General features: G+C 62.1%; 1 protein-coding gene across 3 annotated transcripts in view; it reads left to right on the forward strand.

The window, feature by feature from the left end:
* Positions 1–12,732, forward strand: part of SPNS3 (SPNS lysolipid transporter 3, sphingosine-1-phosphate (putative)) — a 36,701-nt gene that overhangs the window by 22,130 nt on the left and 1,839 nt on the right. For 2 of the 3 annotated variants that reach the window (XM_045804850.2, XM_087867482.1), the window contains exons 9-11: positions 6,938–7,003; positions 11,714–11,812; positions 11,912–12,083. In XM_045804850.2, the coding sequence (XP_045660806.2) occupies positions 6,938–7,003; positions 11,714–11,812; positions 11,912–12,083 (337 nt within the window). The remainder of the gene's footprint in view (positions 1–6,937; positions 7,004–11,713; positions 11,813–11,911; positions 12,084–12,732) is intronic. The other variant, XM_087867483.1, reaches the window with a different exon arrangement.

Below are 12,732 nucleotides of genomic sequence, written 5' to 3' on the forward strand. Positions count from 1 at the left end.
ATTTCTTACGATTCAGTGGGTTGGCGGGTTCCACCTGTGCTCACTCACGTGGCTGTCTGGACCTGGAAGGTGGGGTGGGCTGGAACATCCACGCTGGCCTCCCTCATGTCTGTCTGTGGGCGGGGACTCCCGCGTTCTCCTCTGAGGGGACGCACCCTCTGCTGTGCTGAATGCCTTCCCACCTGGCAGTCTCAGGGCCGCGCTCCAGGAAAGCGCCGCTGGGGGCTCCCATGGCTCTGAGGCCCAGGCCAGGAATGGCTCTGCTGCCGCCATGTCTTGTAGCAAGGAGCAGGCCGGCCAGGTCCCCGTGGCTGGGCAGGGTGTGGGCACCAAGACGCATGATCGCTTGGTGGCCGCTGTCTTCCTCGTGATCTGACAGGGTCTCTGTGGCGGCCGTGTTGACAACAGAATAGGAAAGGACAAAGTCAGAAAGAGGGAGACCGGTGAGAAGGCTTTCCGGTAAGACAGGCGCAAGCTGGTTGTGGTGTGGGCCGGGTGGGGTGGAGGAAGTGTGGAGAAGTGGTGGGATGCTGGGTGTGTTTTGGAAGTAGAATCAACGGGATTTCCTAATGCATTGGGTATCGGGGCAGGGAGGGGGGAGGAGCCGGGGTGACCCCGGGTTTCGGGCAGCCATTGGAGACAGTGTTGCCCTATACCGATCTGGGACATTGAGGGAGGTGCCGAGCTTTGTTTAGAAGGGAGTGGGATTAAGAACCCGATTTAGACGTGTATGACTCAAGATGCCTTTCGGACATTAGCTAGAGACATCAAGATTTCAGTCTGAAGCTCCGGAGAGAGGTCTTGGCGGCCAGGTGAAGCCGCGAGCCTGAGCAGGGTCGCCAGGAGTGCGCGTGCACAGAGCGGGAGGGCCACGGCCGGACTTTGAGCGCTCCACGCCCCGTTCCACGGCGAAGTCCGGCCTGGGGTGGACAGTTCAGCCTGCCACACGCTAGCACATTCGTATCTTCCTTTGCGGGAAACTCAAAACACAAAAGCCAAAGCGGAAAAGCACAACGAGGAAAGTAACAATTGTGCACATTCTTATCCTCAGAATTGGCCACTCTCAGCATCTGGGCCTGTTTGTTTCTGCTTTTGTTATTTAATTAGGTGACCATCATTCCATATGAGTCTCTGTAGATGAGCGCCAGCTTGTATTTCCATAAATATTTTTATTAAACTGAAGTCATATAGTGTTGTAATTTTAAAACCAGATTTATTGAGATGTAATTCACGGCCCATACCATTCGCTCCTTCAGAGCGTCCAATTCATTGGCTCTTAGTATATTCAGAGCTGTGCCATCATCACCACATCAATTTTGGAACATTTTTACCACCCCAAAAGGAAGTTTCCTATCTGTTCATCAGTCCCTGCCGGTCTCCCCAAGCCGCCCCACCCCAGCCCTGGGTAAGTACTAACCCACTTTCCGTCCTTACGGATTTGTTCATTCTGGATATTTCCTATAAATTGAATCATACGTTCAGGTAATTTATATGAATTTACCTGAAGAAATTGGAGCAAAGTAAAAGGGATTGTTTAACTTCAATTTCACGTTAAGATCTTGGACTTACTGGTGAATCCCAGCTTTGAAAGAGAGCGCCTGCCTTCTCGTCCACCTCCCATCTTCTCTCCCAAGGCTCCCGGTTCATGTTCTGTGGTTGTTTTCACTTTTGCTGGATGACAGTCCCCACGGTCCAAGCTCACAGTTATTTGGGGGAGTCCCAGGTTGAATGGGCTCAACGCCTGCCCACCTCCACTCCTGGACTTCGTTCGAGTTCAGCTCCTACCGGGGTGGGTTCTGGGGTGAAGAAGTTTGTATCTGGAGAGTCTGCTCCTTTGGTCCATTCGTCTGTGAGGCTGTTTCTCTTAGACTCTTCCCTTGAACGACATCTAACTGGATCTAATACTCTTGGATCAATTTCCTTCCCTCTTGCTCTGCATTTCTTCTGTTGTTTCTGGCATCAAATATTGCTATGGAGGATAAAGCTAGCCTAATGTTTTTTGGTTTTTTTTAAAAGATTTTATTTATTTGAGAGCGAGAGAGAGCGAGCGAGCATGAGTGGGGGAAGGGGCAGAGGGAGAGAATATCCAGGCAGACTCCCACTGAGCATGGAGCCCCGCTCGGGGCTCGATCTCACGACCCATGAGATCAGGACCTGAAATGAAATCGAGAGTCGGACGCTTAACCTACTGAGCCACCCAGGCGCCCCGAGTTAGCGTAATGTTAAAAAATCCTGAAAGTTGACTCATTTTTCCCAGCTGGACACCTGAAGGCTTCATTACTCCTGAAATTCAGTGGCTCAGCCAGGGTGTTAGTTGTCTCGTGTTGCGTAACAAATCGCCCCACTCTGAGCAGTTTAACACAACACACACACAGGCCGTCTCACAGCTTCTGGGGGTCAGGAGCCTGGCTGGACCCCCCGCTTCACGATCTCTCCCAGTCTGAGGTGGTGTTGGCCCAGGGTCTTGGTGTCATCTGAAGGCCCGACGAGGCGGGGATGCACTTCCGAGCTCACCGGGTGGCCGGGTGGCCGTTGGCAGCCCTCAAACCCTTGTGCATCGGTGGTTCCCGGCAGCCGGCGCTTGCCGCATGGGCCTCTGTCTTCCAGCAGCTCACGCCTTCAAACGTGCAGGCTAGGAAGGCACTGGCCAGCTCTATTGATAAGGGAGCCTCAGTCTTCCCTGCCCTTCTCGTTCCTCTCCGTCCTCTGCGCCGAGACTGGGCGTGGGCAGCTCTGTTCCGATGCTAAACTTGTTTTGACAGCATGAGGTGGCTCTCCCAGCCTTCCCTGGTCCCATTCTCCCCTCAGAGAGGCTGTGCTGGGGCTCTGGTTAGGCAGCGAGGAGCTTTTGTCGGAGCCCTGGGCCCTGCCGTCTGCTGGGGGGTCGGTAAAGCTCTGGTGCGCACAGTGTCCTCCTCCTTACCTTCCCAGTCAGCCCCTCTGGCCTCGAGTGGAATCCGTATCGGGGTCATTGTTCACCCCATTTCTCCCCAGCAGCCTCCCCACGGGTTCCCAGTGAGGAGTGGGAACAGCAGACCCCGACTCAGTTTACTTCCCTGCAGCTGTGGGGGCATTGGGGAGGGTGAGCTGAGAAGTTCTATACCCAGAATTGTCTCTCTCTTCTCTTGGCTACCAATATGTAATATTTGTCTCATTGGGTTTTCTTCTTTGGTGAAAAACAATTTTTTTCTATTTTTTACTTTTGGGGGGAAGGGAAGTCTGCGATGCAGTCCAACCCTCCATCTGCACACAGGAGTTGCCCCAGATGGTGCGTAAGGCCCCTTGCAGCCCAGACTAGATCCTGACTCTGAGTCTCTGCCCGCCCCAGGAGAGCCAGCTCAGCGGTCATCAGGGCCTTTACCTCTGGGAGGGGACGCCACCCTCCTCAGCCCTTAGCAAGGACGAGGGATGGGAGTGTCTGTCCAGCTGACTGCCCCCGGGGGACTCGGAGGACGCTGGCAGGGTCAGCCAGGAATGTGTGCCTACCACAGCTGTGGCCTGGGTCAGCTAAGGATTCTCTGGCCCCTGGGGCGGCCCAGACAGCTAGGCTGGGCAGGTGCCCCAGCTCGGGAGGGAGGCTCTCCTACAACTTGGTCCTCAGGGGGCTTCTGTTTCTCTGGCATCTTGAATTGGGGTAACTACCCTGCCAGGGCCTGCCTCGGAGGGACCAGGAGGGACCACCTGCCCTTCCTCTGAGGGCCATTCCTCTCTGCCAGGATCAAGCAGGTGTCTCTTCTCGCATGGGTGGCAAAGCCCACCCAGAGAGGCCGCAGTCTGCTGAGTTTTCCGGGAGGATGGCAGAACTCAGCCTCCTCACTGCCTCGCTCCCCACCTGCCTGCCTACCAGGCTGTCAGGCTACTGCCAGCCCCCGGGAACCGAGCAATGCCCTCGTGCCCTGAAGCCAGTCCCTGCAATTACCGGTTGGCAGGCCCAGGGGCCAAGTGTGCCAGCCGGCATGGCAGCTTGCTGGCGGCCAGTGTGTGCCTGGGGCCTGTCCTGACCAGCTTAGCCACATGGGGCACGGAGTTGATCCGAGGACGGGGGAGATCGGGTCTGAGCTCGTCCCGGTCTCCGGAGCCCGTGGGGGATGTTCGCCTTCCCCCTTCCTGGCGAGGCCTAGGATCCCATCCCTGCAGTTCAGAGCTCACTCACGGCTGGAAGACCGGCGCCTCCCACCACGGGGCTGAGCCTCCCCCCCCACCCCGGGGCAGGTGCTCTGCCTTCCCTCCCACTCCCTCCCCAAGCCCATGGTGTGTGCACGAGGAGAGGTGCGTGCAGGGTGAGTGTGTGCACACACTCGTTCACCGGCAGGCCTCTACCAGCGCGTGCACCGCTGCCTGCCTGGCCGGTGTACGCCACACGTGGTCATGCCATGAACGCCATCCGGCTGGGTGCGCGTGCGTGTTCCTGTGGTGTGAGTGGTCTGCGTCCCAGGTTACCAGCGTCCATGTCCGTGTGCAACCGCGGGAGTGCGCACACGTGTGAGGTCTTGCACATGCACGAGTCTGCATGCTTGTGTGGCTGCAGTGTATGTGAGCACGTGTGCGTGAGTCACAGTGGGTGTGTACGAGTGTGAGCGCGTGTCTCTGGCCGGGGTGACTAAGGCCAGGGAAGTTCATCATCACTGCCCCAGCTCGAGGGGGAAATCCTCTTGGGTCTGAAGTGGAAAAGGCCAGGGGCTGAAGGGCTCCACGGTTCTCAGGCTCCAGGCAGCGTTCCCAGGCCCTCTCGCCAGGGAACTAAGTCAGGGTGCGGGGAAGCCTGCACAGGCGCTAAGGGGACGAGAGCAGAGTCAGATTTCCCTTTTGGAAGTCCCCTCTGGGGGCTGGTGTTGGCAGGCATGGCGGGGCCTGGGAGCCTGGTGAGGAGGAGAGGGGAGGCCTGGACCAGGCCAGCAGCGTGGACGGGAGGAGGGCGCAGATCTGAGGGACGTTAGGATGCAGAATGGACAGCAAGCACGTAGGAGCCCCCAGCCCGTGTCCGGCTCCAGTGACCGGGTGTAGCAGGCTTTCCCAGAGACTAGGCAGCTGCTGGGGCAGCCTGTGCCGGGTCTGTCCTGGCTGGTGCGGCCGCACTGGGTGAGCGCAGCAACGTGGCGAACAGGAGGAGAGACAGCTCGGACGGCTGGGGAGAGGCGCCTGTGGCCCTCTGGGAACAGGAGGGTGCCCAGGAGGTGCCTGGGGCTGCAGGGTGGGGCGTCCAGGGAGCAGGGGCTCTGAACAGTCCTGCATTCCTTGTGGTGACTCGGCCCCAAACGGGGGCCCTTTCGTTTGGGGTGTTCATTGGAGTCTGAGTTGGCCATGGGGCCCCTGAGCTCCGAGACCTGGTTTGCACGCGGCCTGCGGAGCACCTGGCCCAGCGCCATCCGGGTCGGCGAAGCCAAGGCCCACAGGGCGGTGACCTCCCCAGGGTCGCCTGGCAAGGCAGGTGGGGCCGCGGCCACCCCTTTGTGGGAGAGCCCTCCTGGCGCCTGGGGAGCCTCTGTAATTACAGGGCCAGGAGGCAGCCGCTCCCAGCCTGGCCTTCACCCCGCGAGGCCGCGCGTGCATGGGTGGCGGGTGGTTTCCAGGTGTGTCTCAGGAAACCTGGCATCCCCGGCGGCTTGCGGCTGCGGCCTGCCTCTGCCGGCTCTATTTTGGGGTCGGGATCCACCCCGCTCCAGCTGGAGGAAGGAAAAGGTGTATTTCAGTATGTCCTGTGGGTGTGGGGAGCAGGGGAGAGACAACCCACTGCCGCCCAGGGTACGGGGTGTGAGGGGTGACCCACGGCTGTCCAGGTGGAGGAGGAAGTGGCGGCCGGCTGGGCGGGGAGGACGGTGAGAGCCAGCCCAGCTTTCATGTGGCCCCAGGAGGCCGGGTTGGCAGACCCTGTCGGGCTGGAATGCGGGTCTGCAGCCTGCGTGGCCCCGCCTGAGACCTGCCCCAGCCGATTCCCGCCCCGTGGGTGCCCAGCTCCGGCCCTCCGCGTTCCCCAGTCTGGGCGGAGGGTGAGGGGCAGGTCGCACGGGGGGAGCTGACACCACTGCCCTCCAGCACAGGGGTCCATATTCCAGCTTCTGGCCTCCTGGGGGCTCCTTGGGCCCAGCCGGGTCCTGCCCCTCCTTCTGGGCTCTGCTCAGAGCCATCCTCCACGCAAGGCCCTCCCCATCCTGGGCTTCGCTCTGACTCCCCTCTGCCAGCCTCACCTTGCGTAGGGCCTGCGGCAGGGGTGAGGGCTGCTGCAGAAAGTGGCTTGGTGTGCGGGCCTGGGAGGTGGGTGTCATGACCCTCGCCCATGGAGGTGGCCCAGAGCGTGGATGGCGGCGCGCGTGGATGTGCGTGGTGCGTGGGAGGCATGTGGGTGGTTCTCCTTCATTTCCTCCGTGCGGGGTGTTCGCAGGCCTTCGGGAACCAGAGCCCAGGCTGTCCGGGCACAGCCCCGTGACTCCAGGAATGACTAATTCCACTCCAGCAATAAGCTCTTGGAAGCTCTGAGAAATGACTTTTTCCCCTTCTTGCTGCTTCATTAAGCTCTTCCTGAGTGAGTGGAATGAGGATTGTCCTAATCCCCTGGCATGAGGCAGGGGGCTGAGGGAGCTGGGCGAGACGGGTCCACGGTGGCCCCTAGTCACCAGCAGACACTGGGGCAGGGGTGGGGAGGGCACCCGAGGTTCCGCCAGCCCCACAGGTGCCAGGGCGGGGGGCCTGGAAGTCCTGGCTCCCTCCTCCTTGTCCCCAGGAGGGACCTCAAGGCCTGGGCCTGGGGGCCTGCCCCTCTCCTCTGGGTCACGGCTGCCAGCCCGCCCAGATGGGAATGTCTACCCACCCTCGAGGCTGCTGGAACTGAAGAAACGGTTCAGGCCTCACCTACCCCAACACATCTCAATGGCCCCTTTCTCTCTGCAGGCAGGAAGACACAATGCAGGGAGGGGTCGGTGACTGGGGTCCTTGTCCACAGGTGTTCCTGGCCCTGGGGGAGCTGCTTCTGTCCTGCAACTGGGCTGTGGTTGCTGACATCCTGCTGGTAGGTGTAGGCGCTGGTCCTGGGGCCTCTTGAGGGGAGGGAGCTGGGGTCTGGCTGGCTCAGGGCTGGGAGGGGCTTCAGAGGCCGTGGGGTAGGGGACCACTGTCCTGGGACAGTTACCTTGGACCAGGCCTTCCTCATACTCTCAGACATACCGTCTGACCATCACCTCCATTTTGCCAACAGGCAGATGGAGGGTCAGAGAGGGCAGGTGACCGAGGTCACACAGCATGCCAAGGCACTGAGCCAGAACAGGAGCCCGGGCTCCGTGTTCAAGCCCTCCCTCTTCCTTGACTACACTTCTCAGCAAGCAGGCTCTTTGGCCTGGGCTCGGGGTGTGGACAGGGATGTGGGGCTTCAGGTTAACGCCACTGAACCTGGTGGGTCCAGGCTGCCAGGCAAGGGGTCGGCTCAGGCTGTAAGGAGGCCCAGTGCTGGCCCACCCACGGGACTCTGCTACGTCCAGAGTCTGGCGTGGCCCTCCCCGGGCCTCACGCTGTCCGTCCAGCCTCCCTGCCTCCCTCTAGGAGAGGTCAGGGGAGGACTCTGAACACTAGTGAGCTGTGCCCTTGTGGGTAACACAGGACCCCAGACCCGGGGACCCCCACGGGCCTCCTCCTGCCTCCTGGAAGGCTGGCATAGTCCAGCCCCGAGCATAGGGGAGCCAGGGAGCCCAGCGATGGGCTGACAGCCGTCCTGAGGTGACCAGGGCTAGGGCCTGGCCCCAGACGCAGGAGACAGACCTGGACTTCAGCCCTGCTTCTGCCACTCCCTGGCTGCGTGTGACGTGGGCAAGTCGCTCTGTGTCTCCAGGCCTCAGTTTCCCCGTGTGGACAGTGGGGTGAAATACTCATGGGTTGCTGTGGGTGTGAAATGACGAGGATGCCGGCCGGGGCTCCTCACAGGGCTCTCCACCTTCTTGTCTCCTGCCTCCCAAAGGACTCCTGAACCCGCAAACTGAGTTTGAAAGGGCCATTGAGGCCTGCTCGAATACTGCCATTGATGGGGTGCTCACTCCCTGCCTAGACATTCTGCCCCCCACCCCATGGCCCAGGCTCAGCGGGTGTAGACAGTGCTGCCCTTTGATTCCCGGGGTGTACCAGCTGCAGGGTTGGTGGGTCTTTTGTGCTCCTCCCTCCCTCCAGACAGAGGACCTGGGCTCCTGCCCAGACTTGGCCACAGACCCGATGAATGGCCTTGGGCCTCAGTTTCCTTGTCTATAAAAAGGAGTGATGGTAACCGGCCTGGCAGGGTGAGCCAGGTGGCCTGTAGGAGAGCCCTCAGTAGACGGGAACGTGCTGGCAAACGTCTTCCCTGGGGTTGCCCACTTTTAGACGCCCCCCCCACCCTGGCCTCTGGGGCATCCAGGTGGGGCTGAAACCCGCCCCTGCTGCTTCCTCCCCCCACCACAGCGCTGTCCCCTTTCCACACGGCAGCCCCGCAGATATGTGAGGACGGCGCCTGTGTCCCCCCAGTGTCTGTGTTTGCAAGAATGATTAACCTGGCAGAACCTTTGTAGAGCTGTGTGTGTGCTGGGGGCGGGGGGGCAGGTGCGGGGTGGGGGGACAGGGCCAGCCAGCCGTGGTTTGACCCATCCGGCTCTGGGGAGCTGTCTGGAGCTGCCCAGGGGGCTGTGCCAGCTGCGGTCCGGCCGACCAGGCGTTCCCTGGGGTCCCCCTGGCTTGGAGGCAGCGAGTCTCTCCATCCCGGGAAGGCTTTCTATCCCCCTACCCCCTTCCGGAAGCCCCTCAGTGAAACATTGCCTTTAGACCCTTTGGTGGTCGGTGCTGGACCAGTCCTTGCATCCTTGGAGCTCAGTTGTCCCACAGAGAAAGTGGGGAGGCTCTGGGAGGAGCAGGTGGGGGCCAGGTTGTGGGGGACGGGGTGTGTCCATGGAGGGGCAGGCGTGGGAGGTGACGGAGGCCCGGAGCGCAAGAAGCCGTATGCGGGAGGGGGCGGGTGGTAGCTGGAGCCTCAGAGGGTCCCTGGAAGCTGGCATTGCCACCAGTGAGGCAGGAGCAGCCCCAGGGGCAGGGAGGGCAGGAGCGCGGAGAGGGGTGTAGCCGGGGTGGGATCCGGGCAGGGAGCATGCACAGGGGTGCAGGAGGCCCCGCGGCCCAGCCAGCTACCTGCATCGTGCATGTTCCCGAGGGGTCAGAGGTGACGGCTCCACGCCCCCCATCAGTCCGCGAGGGACACCGTTCTTCCTGGCCCTCTGATCCACAAGGAGAACCCAGCCCCTCCCTGGGAAGACACTGCAGGAGTTGTCTGGTCCAGGGGCTCTCGAACCCCCGTGAGCTTAGGAACCGGGTGTGGGGAACTCGAGGCAGATTCTGCTTCCAGGCTCTTTGTCCTCAGAGTGTGGTCCAGTGGGTGTATGCGGGCGTCCAGGATGGTCCTTCCTCAGAACTTCCCAAATGGTCCTGGTATGGACGGCCTCAGAGCGCCCGGGGAGAACACTGGTCTAGCACCGTGACCCAGCTCCCCAGTCCACGAACCCCCTGCAGGCTCTGACGGCACATTCTGTCCTTGAATTCATACCCTCTGATGGGAGGCTCACTCCCTGAACCCAAGAAGCCCCTGCCTTCCGAAATCTCAGTGAGGAAGAGGGTCTGGCTCCCACACAGCCAAGGCCCCCCCCAGACCCACCTCCAGCACCCCCTCCTCGCCCGGAAGGCCTTGGAGGGTCCTGCTCCCCAGAAGGCTGGGATCGTGCCTCCCCAGGCTGAGCTCCCTGCGCCCCCTGCGTGCCCTGACTGATGACGTCTCCAGCTCCCTCACAAGCCCCCTGTGTGTCTGGCCCCCCTGAGGGTGGCTTGCAGCCAGCCTGCCCAGTGCCAGCAGGAGGGAGTGGAACTCACCAGCTGCCCCTGGTCAGGTCTGTCCTCTGGGGTCCTCCTCCTCGGATTTCCCCCCGCCCCCCTGAGGCTACCACCCTCCTGTTCTACCTGGGCCCTAGTAGTCCCAGTGCTTCCCTGCTCTGCCCACCCGTCGGTCCCACCCTCCCCAGCTGAGTGGGGAGTGCAGGAGGCAGGCTGCCAGCGAGTTCGTACCTGGTGGTTGCCGCTCTGACGTTCTGCAGGCCCTTGGTTGGCGCAGGCTACGCCCCAGGCTATAAAGGGACCGGCTCTTCTGAGAAAGAACAGTCAGAAACAGAGGTGCTTTGTCTCAGAACAGAGTGGGCCTGCGGTTTTAGGAACCCAAAGCCTCTAACTTCTAAAATTACCAGCTTTGCCCACCCCCCCGGGCTATATGGAGGCAACAGGACAGAGCAGGTAGGGCACCCACCTCTCCTGCCTCTGGCAGCAGGGGCCGGTCTGGGCCCAGCCCTTCCTGGGGCCATGGAAGGGACCCGACTCTGAGGGTCCAAGCACCCAGCACGGACTTCTCCAGGGCCCACCTCCAGAAAGAGCAGTGCATAATCGCGTAATTATGGGGCAAGAAGGAGGCTCGAGGGGCCGGTGCAAAGCCGTGCTCAGCTCCTTCTCTGGCTTGTTGGCAGGTCCCAGTGAGGGGGCAGGTCCAGCTTCTCTCGCTGCCTGGACAGAGTGGCGCAGTGTCTGACCCGGGCCCCCTGTCGTCACCCAGGGAGGGACTCCTGCTGCACAGTCCCACCTGCCTGTCTTGTGCCTCCCAGGCGCTGGGCTCCTGCCTCCACCTCTGCTCACTCTGTCCCCCCCACCCCCGCCCCGGAATGCCCGTCCCTCTCTCTCCGCCTGTCGTCTGTGTGCAGGACACCTAGGTCTTGGGGATCGGGCTCTGGGGGACCTTGGGACTGTGTGGCCTCTGCTTGAACCCCCCCTCCCCCTGCTGCCAGCCTGGCTTCTGGCTGGGTTCTACCGGACTTGTCTGCTTGGCAGACTTTCGCCTAGTCTCCCCCTGATCCCGGTGCCCCGCTGTGCTCCAGGGAGCTCGAGGGAAATCAGACAGGGGCTTTGTTTCCCAGACACTGTGGGGGTAGCGGGAGGACAAAGGAGGAACCTTCCAGTGCGGGGGGTGCGTGTTCAGTTGGGGTGCACACAGGGCCTGTGGGAGCTGAGGACAGGCACCCGAACTCTGGGAAGGTCAGTCCTGAAGGACAAGTAGGGGTGCTCTGGCTGGACCGGAGTGGGGAAGCCTTGCCGGGCAGAAATGTCTGGAAGTGTTCTGCCTCCCAGGGTCATAGGGCATTCTTCCGGTCTGCCGTCCCCGTGAAGAATGGTAATGAACACAGCCCTCCAGTAGGTCCCGTACTTAGCCCTGTTTGGGGATGTGGACACTAAAGTCACACAGCTCGTGAGTGGGGGGTCTGGGATTGGAACCCAGACACTCTGACTGACTGCAGAATTCCTACCCTCTCCAGCGAGGCCGCCTTTGGTCTCTGCCCAGTGGGGCTTGAACTTCCCAAGAGAAGGGCCCAGGCCTCTGCGCCCCGAGCCCGGGCACCCATGCACGCCCGTGCTGGCCTGTACTCCCGCCCCTAGCCCTAAGTTGGGATGCCCCGTCTTTGGTGTCGCAGCCATGCCAGTCCCAGAGCAAGCCCTCGGGAGGGGGGCCCTCATCCGGGCCGTGGCACCCCCACCCCTCGGCTGACCCCCTTCCATCCCACTGGCTTGGCCAGCCTGCCACAGCTCCCGGCGTGTCCTCGGCAGGGGGAGCAGGAGGCGGGATGGGGGGCGCCCACGCCTGCCCTTGCTTGGCGAGCTGCCCTGCTGCTCCCATGTCTTGCAGTCCGTGGTCCTGCCCCGGTGCCGGGGCACAGCAGAGGCACTTCAGATCACGGTGGGCCACGTCCTGGGAGACGCCGGCAGCCCTTACGTCACTGGACTCGTAAGGGCGGCTCCCCGGTGGGGTGGGGCAGGGGGAACTGCGCGTGCCAAGGCCTGCAGGCTGGCCGGCGGGCCTGGCAGACGCAGCCTCTCCCTGCAGATCTCCGGCATCCTGAGGGCCGGCCGCCCTGACTCCTACCTGCAGTCCTTCCTCAGCCTTCAGCAGAGTTTCCTGTGCTGCACCTTCGTCATCGCCCTGGGGGGCGGCTGCTTCCTGCTGACCGCGCTGCGGCTGGAGGGGGACCAGGCCCTGGCCCGGCAGCCTGGCACAGGTACCCCACCCTCACACCCCTGCCGGGCCCGGGGGGGAGCCCCACAGGAGCAAGGAGCACAGGCTGCCCCGGAGCCGGCTGGTCTGCTCGCTCATTTAGAAGTGGTCCTCACGTCCCCGCTACGCGCCCCACGCAGGGGGGTGAACACCCAGACGCTCTAGAAGCTAGAGACAGGCAAGAAACAGGCAGAAAGAGCGAAGACTGCGTACGTGCAAGAGAGGCGTAAAGTAGGCCGGGGGGGACGGGAACCCACAGGCGCAGTTCGCCGTCGTGGAAAGGGTTGCCCTAAAGGTCCTCCCTGCACAGGTGACATTGGGGCAGGGGTTTGGAGGAGGTGAGGCAGCGAACCATGCCGCTATCTGGGGGAAGGGGCTCCCGGCAGACAGCTCGTTCAAAGGCCCCGAGGTGAGAACGTGCTGCTGTGTCTGAGGCCCGGCAGAGAGGCCAGTGTGGCTGGAGCGGGAGCAGGGCTGACGGTGGTAGGGATGAGGCCGGAGCAGGCGGCTGGGGGCCTCGTAGGGACCGTGGCCTTAACTTCGAGACGGAGCCACTGTGTCGTTTCCTGCAGACGGGCCCCAAGGTGTTTTATTTATAGTGCAGAAGCCCCACTGCAGTTGCTGTGTGGAGAACGGCCTGGGGGGGGGTCAGC

This window comes from Ursus americanus, chromosome 14, assembly GCF_024610735.1.
Source record: "Ursus americanus isolate L20-20 chromosome 14, mUrsAme1.1.p, whole genome shotgun sequence".
NCBI classification, from domain to species: Eukaryota; Metazoa; Chordata; class Mammalia; order Carnivora; family Ursidae; genus Ursus; species Ursus americanus.